Source organism: Melanerpes formicivorus, unplaced genomic scaffold (genome assembly GCF_026170545.1).
Source record: "Melanerpes formicivorus ecotype bairdi unplaced genomic scaffold, bMelFor1.0.p_v2 SCAF_11, whole genome shotgun sequence".
Classification (NCBI taxonomy): Eukaryota; Metazoa; Chordata; class Aves; order Piciformes; family Picidae; genus Melanerpes; species Melanerpes formicivorus.
In genome coordinates, this window is record NW_027142363.1 from 863,392 (window position 1) to 875,995 (window position 12,604).

Consider the following 12,604-nt stretch of genomic DNA (forward strand, 5'->3'; position numbering starts at 1 on the left):
AAGTGCAGTCTTTTCTTTATCATAAATCCCATCAGGATTCCCACCCAGGCACTATCATGTCAGCCAATTAGGTATGTACACAGAAAATTGAATCTTTTCAGGTGCTAGGTGTTATTAAAGACATTAGCCAAAATTCTGTATGTTTATAATGCTACCTCTAACAGAGGTAATAATGATCTAGTAGAAGGTATCCCTGCCCATGACAGGGGGGTTAGAAGTAGGTAATCTCCAAAGTCCCTTCCAGCCCAAACCACTCTATAAATCTATGGATTCTACACTCAAAGCCAGGTTGGACAAGACCTTGAACAACCTGCTCTAGTGGCAGGTGTCCCTGCTCATGGCAGGGAGGGTTGGAACTGGGTGATCCTTAAGCTCCCCTCCAAGCCAAACTGTTCTATGAATCTCTGATAGCTGCTACCAGACACTTGAAACAAAATTCAAAGCACACTGATTTTGAGCTAAGTTCCTCTGGATCCATCCAGTGACCTGTGGATAGTTGGTTCTTCAACACTACTTTGTTGCCCCTTGCCTTCACCCTTTTCACCTTTATTCCCTCCTCCCCCCTTCAGAACAAGATAAGGTGTTCAAGGCCAGGTAGCATGAGGCCTAGAAGCCTGGTCTAGTGGAAGGTGTCCCTGCCCATGGCAGGGGGGTTGGAACTAGATGATCTTGAAGGTCCCTTCCAACCCAGTTCTGTGATTCTATGAGTCACTTCCTTAGGCCTGCCACAATGAGACGTCCTTCCCCCACACCTCAGCTGTTGCAAGGAAGCCATCTAGCAGTTGTGGATTTCAAAGGATATGAAGGTGACAAACAAAACCCACAAACAAACCCCATCTCTCCTCCTGGGTGGGTTACTGACCTTTGCTGCTTTGTTTAGGTTGTTTTAGTTTTGCTTTGCTTGTTTCTTGGTTTGTTTGTTATGTGGTTTATTTTTGCTGTCGTTGTTGGCAAAACAATGTTGCAAAATGGCACTCGGCCACTAGGGGGAGACTCAACCAGAACGGTTAAGCCAAAGAGGCAATCAATTAATTATTCATGCGGAGTTCCACCCCAGCTCGGGGCGGGGGGGTGCTGCTGTATTAATCATTGAGGCTTTGGGGTGCTCTGGTGCACCAAGCAGGGCTGGTTGCCGGCAGCAGTGCCAGGCGGTGTTCGATGCCGCTCTGGTGCCAGCAGGATGCTGGGTGATGTGACACGTTCAGCCAAGGGCTCTTGTGTCTTCCTGGGTAAATTGAGGCATGGCAAAAATTCTCCTTGCAGGGGAAGCGAGGCTTGGATCTGAAGGCTCATGGCTTCTCAGGCTTGCAGTGGGTAGGGCTTGGGGCTTCTATTCCAGGTGTTTTAACCAAGCAACTCAAGGCAAGGCAGTCCAGGCTAGGCAAATTAGAGCAAGGCAGGTCCGGGCAGGCGAGGCAAGGGGGATACAACTCAGCCTGCATTTAGCACTTGCCCGAGGTTCAACTGGGCAACTGAAGCCAGCAAACAGTTACCCAGGGCAAAGGGACTCTGCCAGGCTGTGGCCATATAAGGCAGAAACATAGGCCTGGTCTGGGAGAAGCAGTGGCCAGCACACGTGCTCTTACCCCAGAAGGGGACTTGCTTACCAGACGTGTTGGGGCCTGCTCTTTTGTCCTTTTTCCCACACTACCAACTCCTGAAGCAAGAAGGGGGAAGAGGAGGACCACGTCTAGGCATTCCAGGACCTGCCTGGGTTTGTGCTGGGCCCATTTGGCCCTACCAAGACATAGGCATAGCGGTGAAGGGGATAAGAAGAACAAAAAAATAAAGAGCATTTTTTTGTTTATATATCTTCCAATGGGAAGCTTAGACTCCCCTGTCTGTGAGTCATCTTCTGTGCTTTTTAATGGTAGTTGTACTTTTCTTAAGATGGGAATAGGAGAGACATTTCAACTCTGCTTTATGGAACCAAACCTGAGGCTTGGCTTTTTTCTTAACTTAGATATAAAAAATTAAATCTCAAAAGAAAACTGCATGGGCATTGACATGGACAGATTTTCAGATGAAGTCCCAAACAGTCTCCTGAGCCTCATCATTTTGGTACAAGGGCAGGGCTTTTTCCTTCACTGAAAGCCCCCTCTGTTGTAGCTGTGCACGTTAGCCTTGTCCCACATCCCCACGGGCCTGCTCGGTTCTTGTTGCAAAGCCCAAGCTTTGTTCACTCAAAGGGTAGGATTTTCCCATAGGAAAAGAAAGTCTTTCTTCTAAGATGCATCTGTAATTTCATTTCAACTCAGGAACTAGAAAGGAGGAAACTTTAGAAACTGTCCAGCTACCTCAGTGCCTAGGGTTTTAACACAAGAAAGGGCAGCCAGATGACCAAGGAGCATGCTGCTCCATGTGGAGGCTGCTCCTTTCTTTCCCACCTCCCTCTTGTCCCTTCAGTGAATAGTTTTTATATATGTTTATGAAGATAAGGTGTCCAAAACCAGTGCCTAATAATTATCAGAGGCATGTAGTGAAAATATTTGCAAATCAAGAGATCTATTACCTATCTGATGAGCTCTTTAATCAAAGAAGACAAACAAACAAATCTCACCTCCTCTGTTTTATTTCAATTTCCCAAAGTAAAACCTGAGCAGAATAGTAGAGTGAGAGATGTGAACAAGTGAGTTAGGAAGGAGAGGGACCCCTATGAGAACATCACAACAGAAATGAAACATGATAAAAAATGCAGTAATGACCAAATGAACAGGCCAAGATAAAGGAATCTAAATTACCCCTAGATAGAAGCAGAGCAGTTTGTTTCATTTCAGATGTGGTTTGGGTTCCATACATTTTCTACTAATTTCGGGAGAAACCTGTACAGAGCTAAAAATGCACAGTACTGGAATTATGGGTGGCCATGGAACATGAATCTCCATACGTGTATTTGGATGCAGGAAACAAGGGGTTTGGTGCAAATTTGGCATAGAGCTGTTTGAGATATGGAGAATAGTCAATTACAGAGATTTACTGCTAGAGCAAACAAGACTGTGTCCTCTGGTTCCCAGGCAGACAGCACCAGAACAAGAGGACACAGTCTCAAGCTGTGCCAGGGGAGGTATAGGTTGGATGTTAGGAAGAAGTTCTATACAGAGAGAGTGATTGCCCATTGGAATGGGCTGCCCAGGGAGGTGGAGGAGTCACCATCACTGGAGGTGTTCAGGAGGAGACTTGATAGGGTGCTTGGTGCCATGGGTTAGTTGTTTAGGTGGGTTGGATTGGTTGATGGGTTGGACACAATGATCTTGAAGGTCTCTTCCAACTTGGTCTGGTCTGGTCTGGTCTGGTCTATTCTATTCTATTCTATTCTATTCTATTCTATTCTATTCTATTCTATTCTACTCTGTTCTGTTCTATGAAAACAGTGAAAAAGAAAGCATGACAGGAGGAGAGAGGATACAAGGGCCAGGAATCCAGGAAATGCAGACTCTAAGATCATAATTGGTGAGAAATTGGGAGCGAGATGGGGATACTCACAGACTCTATGGAAGTGAAGCAGCAAGAAAACAAAAGTGATTTTAACTGGTTTTAACTGCAGATTTACAGCAAAAGCACTGGAAGGGGCCAAGCAGATTGAGAAGTTGGAAAAAGAAGAGATTAAACAGCAGGCTTAAACAAACAAGAGAATGGTTTTCCCTCAAAGCAAATAACTTGCCTCAAAAACTCTTTGCCGCAGGTTATTGTGAAACCTGTGATGATAAATGTTTTGAAATGAGCCTGGGCAAGCACGTGGAAGAGAGATATAGTCCAAAGGAGAGGTGCAGTGGGACCTTTGGCCTTAGACATTGTAGAGGATGTTCTGTTTGAAGATGCCTTCCAAACTGTTAACGAGGATGTAACTTGGTTTCCAGTTGCCTTTTATTTGGGGGAAAAGAAAAAGAAATAGTGTGCCCAAGAGGGGAAAGGGCAAAAAGGCAACCACATCACTGAGAGGCTCAAGTCAAAGGAATATGCTGCCCCACTCTGTATTCTCCAGATACTGAGTTACTGCTCAGCTGCTTTCTGCTGTGTGCGTAACTGCGGCAGTAGGAATTGCCTTGACTGCCCACAGCTGCTGATTCATGTTAATGTCCACATTGCTTTGATAGATAATTAGTGTATGACTCTCATAGCTGCATATAGCTCTCACAGCTCTCAACATTTCAATTACTTGAATGTGTGCCTTTAGACTGGCAAATCAGGACGTTTCACCAAGGCACTGCATCATAAACAGGGCTGCAAAGTATCAAATGTTTCTGTGTCCATTCAGACTGCCCAATGGCCTGGATGTCTGTCACACACTCAGGGGAATGTTGAGCTAAGTCTTCACCTGACATCCAGAAGTTATGAACTGCTCCTTACAGAAGAGCTGTGACTTCATGTTGATCATGAGCAACCACCTCCTTCCTCAACCCCAGCTAAATCAGTGCACTTATGACCCAAGCTTTGGAAGTGGAAGCCGTGTTTTTCACGTGAGAGCTGTGTGTTTGGCAGTTTATTAGTGACTATCGTTGGACAAAGGTAAATAAAAATTCTTCATAAAGTGGAAGAGACTGAAAATTGCCTGGGGCCCATTACCAAAGCAGGGACATTATATATCTAGCCAGAATGTGCACTTCTAAAGCGCTAAGCTCACCAATTAGTATACAGAAATGACAACAATTGGAGGCATTAAAGCCTCTGCCTTTGTAATTGCATGAGACAAATATTTGAGCAAACTATGCTTTGCCTTTGTACTGCTGCCTATATAAACCCTTTGTGCCCATCCTCCTGCTTCATGAAGTGTTTCCTTGATGGTACTTCTGGTGGCTTGGCCCTGGGTGGGGGCCAGCAAAGCTGCTCTATCACTCCTCTTCTGAGATGGATAGGGGAGAGGAAATATATAACAAGAAGGTCAAAACAGATGCAGTTTAATAGGGCAAAAATGAAAGCTAACTGCATTGGCACCAGCTAGCATCATGCTGTGCCATGGTCTTTGGAGGGGAAGGGGGTGCTCAGAGAGACAGAAACCGAGGGGGGGGGTGAGCAAGGTGACCCAAGGTGACTTGGCCTCTGTCACAAGGGTGCCTGAGAGGGTGTTGTGGCTGGGGGCATTCCTGGAGAAGCTGTGAGAGATTTAAAGCCAGTGAAAAGAGAAGAGGCTCTGGGACTGTGAGCTGCAGGCAGCAGCCTTTTTGCTCATTGGAGCCCAGGGAGTGGGGCATGAGAGGGCAGGGGCATGGCCGGACAGCTGGCAGCACCTGGCCATTGGTACAGGCAGGCTAACAGGCACAGGAGGAGAAAATTGTGACTGACTGTACCCCAGGGGCTCCTTTTGAGTCAGCTCAGTATGTGGCATGAGCAGGTGAAGGTGATGCTGCTGTAGGGGTCTGCTACAGGCCACCTGACCAGCAGAACCAAGCAGATGAGACCCTCCACAGGCAAATAGAATTGGCTTCATGTTCACAAGCCCTGGTCCTTGTGGGGGATTTCAGACACCCTGACATCTGCTGAGGGACAACACAGCCAGGTACCAGGAACATCCTGGGATGCACAGATGACAACTTCCTCCTCCAAATGGTAGAGGAACCAATGAGAAAAGGCTGTGCTGGACCTTGTTCTCACCAGTAGGGAAGGGCTGGTCACCAATGTGAGGCTCAGGGATTACCTTGGATGCAGTGACCATGAAGCAATAGAATTTAATATCCAATAGGGCAACTAGAGGATATATCCCAAGCTTGCAACCCTGGACCTTAGCCATGCAGACTTTGATCACTTCAGGGATCTGCTGGCCAAAGTATCATGGGACAAAGCCCTAGAAGGAAGAGGGGGCCCAGGACAGCTGGTCAGTGTTCAAGGATTGCCTTCTCCATGCCCAGGAGCAAAGTATGCCCACAAAAGGGAAAGCAGGAAAGAATGCTAGGAGACCTGCCTGGATGAGCAAGGAGCTCCTGGACACACTGTCACACAAACAGAAACTGTACAAGGAGTGAAAGGACAGCTGGAACTGGAGGCATATAAAGAAGCTGTGTGAGCAGCAAGAGCCCTGGTTAGAAAAGCTAAAGCTCAGTTAGAATTACATCTAGCCAGGGAGATCAAGGGGAACAGTAAGAACTTCTATAGGCATCTTAATGGTTAAAAGAAGCCTAGGGAAGGTGTGGGTCCCCTCAGAAAGGAAACAGGAGAACTGGTGACAAGTGACATGGAGAAGGCTGAGGTTCTCAATGACTTCTTTACCTCAGTCTTCACTGGCAAGGGCTCCAGCCTCACTCCCAGAATAATGGAAGATAATGGCAGGGACTGGAGGAAGGAACTGCCCATGGTGAGTGAAGAACAGGTTCGTGACCCTCTGATGAACCTGAGAGTCTTCAAGTCCACAGGACCTGATGGGATACACCCATGGGTGCTGAGGGAACTGGTGGAGGAGGTTGCTAAACTGCTCTCTTATATTCCATAAGTCATGGCAGTCTGGGGAGGCCCCCACCGACTGGTGAAGGGGAAAGCCAATCCCATTTGTCTCTAGTGAGCTAGAGAAGGGGTAAGACACCCCTGAAATTGATCTGTACAACTGATTGTGCTACACTCGATAAAATAATAGTGCCCTTCTCTTCTATACTTAAAACTCTGAAATGCAGTACAATTTTAGTGCTAAACATCACCACACAGTCTGTCACTGCTATCATTGTTTCAGAAACCCTGAAAGCACCTGACATTTACCTCCTCTAGTTCTAACACTGGAATTACAGAACAGCAGTTTGAAAAACTCTGTTACCCACAACAGAAAAGGTCAGCAATGTGCAAGCTCAACCTGATAACATGCCTAATGTGCTGCCAAACCTAGCAGAATGCCTTCCTGATAATGAATGATTTTACAGACTGCCATAAAGTCGCTGCAAGATAATCAGATCAACAGGGGAGATGCCACTGTGTGAAACACACATAGGAGATGGTGGAGCACTCTTTGATAGAGGTGTATTGCAGTCACCAGCAACAGGGAAGCCTGCCACCCCAAAAGGCCACGTTTTCAGAAAGAAAAACGCAAATAAATTGGTCAAACCCCACAGAGGTTTCAGTATTTGGTTAGTGCAGGAGCTGCTGCCTCATCAGAAGCAGTGCACTTTGTGCCTGCAGCCAACAGCCAACAGCCAACACAGAAGCACTGCTGGGATGCTAAATACATGTTTCCCCCCCTCTTTTTGTAGTATCAATGTAAGTAGAGGTTAGAGGGTTTAGTTCTTCTGTTTGTCTGTAACACAGAAATACTCACGCAGCAGTACAGGCTCTGTGTTCCTCATGCAAAGACCTCCTCTTTATTTCTGCCACTAATCCTACATAAACTAACAGTGAACTTGAAGAAAAATGAAAAACAAACTCTGGGGTTCTTTTGGTAAATGACATTTCATCAACAGTGCCAAAAAATAGACCATTACTGAAAGTTAAAAGCAGCACTTATTAGAAGCTTTCTGCCAAGTACCTAAAGGCAGGTTAAACCTTCATCAAAAACGGGTTTTGAGACCTTGCAAACACCAAATAAACACATTTATTATCTCTGAATCCACCAAGAGCAAGTCAAATCTGTCTAGTTTGCATGTCTATCTACATAAGATCATTTCTATTAGAGGGTTGCATTATTTTGTTGCAATTATAGGGAGTCATAGGGTTGTTTTAAACTAGAGCAAAAATGAATTACACTGGAGCATTTGCCTTTACATTCACTTCAGGCAGAATTCAAATCACAGAACACAGTCTCCCAGGAATTATCATATAGATATCTGTGGTCAGAAAACATTATGTTTCCAAACTGCTGGATCCATATTGCAAGGCTGTATTGAAGGGAAATGGTAACTTGGCATTACAGTTCCTGCTGTACTTCAGGGATGTCAATCTATTCCATGGTCAGTGCAAAAGGCAGCTATCTCTCTCATGTGACATACTGGTGCCTCATTGAGGAAAACCAACTGTAATTTGACATCAACCTCCTTGTTTTACTAGAAAAAGGTTTTATGACTTTAGGACATGTCATATTTTTGAGGATTGAGTGATGGTAAGCCAGATGATGATCAGCTAATTTCTATGAGCTGCATTTTCTCAGCAGCAGGCTACTACTTGTGTTGAAGAAAGTATCTGAACACCGTGTGCCCGAGGTAAGGACCTACAAAGCAGTATCAGCATGCTGCAAAACAGTTCTACAGATTCTTCCTTTGCAAGAAGTTCACACCATAGGTGACTATGTTTTGCTTAGCCTGTATGCAGAGAGGCATGCCAATCAAAGGAAGCAAGCACATTCCCCACAGCTGGCTGATAGCATCAACAGTGCAATTCCATTTTCTGGTTTTTTTCTTCTTGCTCTTCTGTTGGTAATGATCATAAGCCACTGATTGCATCTTGTTGAAATGCTAGATGTGCAGAACATGCATGGAAAAGGGAAGAAGCACACACTCACCATGTACTATCAGGACATACTCTGTGCTGTTTCGGCCGATAGGGTTTTTTGCTTCACAGCGGTATGTGCCATTGTCCGTTTTGTTTAGGAAACTGATGCTTAGGACCCTGCCGTTGACAACCATTCTCTCTGGGTCTGGCAGCTCTCCACCATCCTTTGTCCACAATACTGGTTCTGGCCTGTTAGATCCAAAGCAATGCCTTTAATCAGACACATGAAGCACACACAACACACGCATCAGAAATGGTATCATCAGAAACTGGGGAACAGCAACCTCCCGTGAAAGAATATTCAACGATCACCTGAACTGCAGCATATACTGAACTGTCATTGGTGCCACCCAACAATCCCAGACGGGAAAACTAAAGGAAGTGAAAGAACAAGCAGGGAAAAGGAGACAAACCAAATAGGAATTGGAATGGCAGTGTGACAGACCAAGATCTTTCCCACATTCAAAATCCCAACCAGACACTTGTGAGGTGTCAGGGCTCACACAGTTGGGTAAGGTGCTTGGCAAGCTAAGTGAAAACAGATTTCTATCTGTGTGATAATGGTCCTGAGTGGCTGACAAGCATCAGGAAGTATGCCAGCAAGCTGAGATAGATGTAACTGAACTGCAACTGGATTCTAAAGTTATGTAGGCCATTCACAAGTGCACTTTATGCACTGAATGTCTTTTCCTGAACTAGGCAAATCTGCCTCAAAGTAGCACATCTTAAAAATCTAAACTTGTTTCTATTGCTGAACTCTGCCACAGCCCCTCCCTTCTCCCACCCTTTCTGCACCCTTCCCTAAAATGATTGCTGGCTACACATATCACAAGCACTGTAAGATAGTTTCATAGTTTCATAGTTTCATAGTTTCATTCAGGGTTGGAAGGGACCACAAGGATCATCTAGTTCCAACCCCCCTGCCATGGGCAGGGACACCCCACACTAGATCAGGCTGGACAGAGCCTCATCCAGCCTGCTCTTAAACACCCCCAGGGACAGGGCCTCGACCACCTCCCTGGACAACCCATTCCAGGGTTTCACCACTCTCATGGTGAAGAACCTCCTCCTCACATCCAGCCTGAATCTCCCCACCTCCAGCTTCATTCCATTCCCCCTAGTCCTATCACTACCTGATATCCTGAGAAGTCCTTCCCCTGCCTTCCTGTAGGCCCCCTTCAGATACTGGAAGGCGACAATTAGGTCACCTCGGAGCCTTCTCTTCTGCAGACTGTACAGCCCCAACTCCTTCAGTCTGCCCTCATAGGAGAGGTGCTCCAGCCCTCTGATCATCCTCGTGGCCCTTCTCTGGACACGTTCCAGCACCTCCACATCCCTCTTGTAATAGGGGCTCCAGAACTGGACACAGTACTCCAGGTGGGGTCTCACCAGGGCTGAGTAGAGGGGGAGGATCACCTCCCTCGACCTGCTAGCCACACTTCTCCTGATGCAGCCCAGGATCTGATTGGCTTTGCGGGCTGCAAGTGCACACTGAGAGCTCATGTTGAGCTTTTTGTCCACCAGCACCCCCAAGTCTCTCTCCTCAGGGCTATCCTCCAGCCAGTCACTGCCTAGCCTGTATTTGTGCCTGGGATTGCCTCGACCCAGATGCAGGACCCTGCACTTGCTCTTATTGAACTTCATGAGGTTGGCCTGTGCCCACCTCTCCAGCCTGTCAAGGTCCCTCTGGATGGCCTCCCTTCCCTCCAGCGTGTCTGCTGCACCACACAGCTTGGTGTCATCAGCAAACTTGCTGAGGGTGCATTCAGTGCCACTGTCCATGTCCCCCACAAAGATGTTGAATAAGATAGGTCCCAGGACTGATCCCTGAGGGACTCCACTTGTCACTGGCCTCCACTGGGACATGGAGCCATTGACAGCCACTCTTTGGGTGCGGCCATCAAGCCAGTTCCTTATCCATCTAGTGGTCCACCAATCAAACCCATGTGTCACCAGTTTGGAGACCAGGATGTGGTGCGGGACAGTGTCGAAGGCTTTGTTCAGGTCCAGGTAAATGACATCAGTTGCTCGCCCCTCAGCTATTAATTTTGTCACCTGCTCATAGAAGGCCACCAGGTTGGTCAGGCAGGATTTGCCCTTGGCAAAGCCATGCTGACTGTTCCAAATCACCTCTTCACTATACTTTTGAGCGAGTAGTGACTCCAGGAGGATCTGTTCCATGATCTTTCCAGGCACAGAGGTGAGACTGACTGGCCTGTAGTTCCCTGGTTCCTCCTTCTTGCCCTTTTTGAAGATGGGGGCAATGTTTCCCCTTTTCCAGTCTGTGGGGACTTCACCAGACTGCCAGGACTTTTGAAATATAATAGAGAGGGATTTAGCAACCTCCTCTGCCAGTTCTCTCAGCACCCGTGGGTGTATCCTGTCGGGTCCCATGGACTTGAACACTTTCAGGTTCTTCAGATGATCACGAACCTGATCTGCACTTACAATGGGCAGTTCTTCCTCCCTGTCCCTGGCTTTGACTTCCATAACATCAGGAGTGTGGCCAGAGGCCCTTGCAGTGAAGACTGAGGTAAAGAAGTTATTAAAGGTAAAGAAGATTTGACTGAAAATCCTGGATTTCCTTCTTTTGTGAAGGAAGTCCTCACTCCTCTTTGCCTCATGAACACGTATCAAACAGGACAAAGGCAAAGCTCTGACAGCAATACCTGCCCCTAGGCAAGTTAGGGGCACCACAGAGAAGGGAACCAGCTGTCTTGCTGATTCACATATACCTTCCCTCAGGCAAGTGACACCTAACTCTTTCCTAAACAGTCTCAAGAAGCTACACAGTCCATGAGATTTGCCTAACAGCAACAGGATGTATTTCTTACTGCTATGAAGTCTTTACTTATACATCACAAGATCTACTTTCACATTTACGTGCGGGAATTCACCAAAACGACAGGTGTGTGACTGAGAATGGAAAAGTGGCTCACTCAATCCTGTCTCACAGGCACAGCACCTCAGGTCTCTAGACTCTAGTCACTAGAGTAAGACACACAAAACCTGGGGAGTCACTGCTGCATTGTTTGTATCTGGTAGCTTTGCACACTGCAGCCCAACCATGAATCCCTTCCTTTTGGGGACGCTATTTAAATAACTCCAGTCAGAAGCAGTTCTAGATTTGCACATTTATTTGCTAGGACAATCTTACATTAGAATAGAATAGAATAGAATAGAATAGAATAGAATAGAATAGAATAGAATAGAATAGACCAGACCAGGTTGGAAGAGACCTTCAAGATCATCACATCCAACCCATCAACCAATCCAACCCATCTAAACAACTAACCCATAGCACCAAGCACCCCATCAAGTCTCCTCCTGAACACCTCCAGTGATGGTGACTCCACCACCTCCCAGGGCAGCCCATTCCAATGGGCAATCACTATTTTTCTTCTGAACTATGAAGTTGTAAGAGAAGGTAACAATACAAAACACAAAACACTGGTATGAAATCAGCAGATCCCAAGTTAGTCTTACTCAAGGAAATAATTGATTTTGATAATTTAAGTCATCATAATAAGTATTAATAAAAATGAAACCTAAATACCTAAGGAGAGACATTTTTCCTACATGTGGCCTCATGCACAGAGTCTTTCTGGTTGTAGCGACACGATTTTCACTCAGGCAGGACACATGAACAAGTGATTTTTTTCTGAGGTGCATTTACTGCTGTATAATTTACATTCTTTTTTAAGGTGAGAAGATGATACACTGTGTTTCATTTGGAAGGCAACAGAGATTTGTACACAGATTAGGTAATACGTGGATGACACCTTGTTCAATTGTTGTTTAACTGATTACCCAGAGAAGCTGGTCTCTGAACTTAGGATTCTTTTAAGAAAATCATACACTCAGGGAATAAAGATCCAGATAATCTTGAACCAAGGATTAAGATCTCTCAGTGTAATAGGCCTTCTTTATATAATACCCTAAGTAGGTCTTAATGCTCTTCCTAAGTGCATTTTCAGGGACTGGGACTGGTATCTAAATACACATGGCACAATACACACACTTCCTTTCTGCTGAATTCAAGCAGGGACTCTAGATGTCCATGCTGCTGCAGAAACGTTGCCCTAAGAGCTCACAATATTAAGGTGTGATTTGCCTTGATATGCTAAGGTGCATTTGCAAAATGCTTCTGCATTTACCAGTTTACCTTGGCTCTGTGATCCTGGGGTGGAAACTCCGAAACCCTTCT

General features: G+C 46.0%; 1 protein-coding gene across 4 annotated transcripts in view; it reads right to left on the reverse strand.

The window, feature by feature from the left end:
• CADM2 (cell adhesion molecule 2) overlaps positions 1-12,604 on the reverse strand; it is a 620,606-nt gene that overhangs the window by 59,592 nt on the left and 548,410 nt on the right. For all 4 annotated transcript variants that reach the window (XM_068144419.1, XM_068144417.1, XM_068144416.1 and 1 more), the window contains one exon: positions 8,408-8,586. In XM_068144419.1, the coding sequence (XP_068000520.1) occupies positions 8,408-8,586 (179 nt within the window). The remainder of the gene's footprint in view (positions 1-8,407; positions 8,587-12,604) is intronic.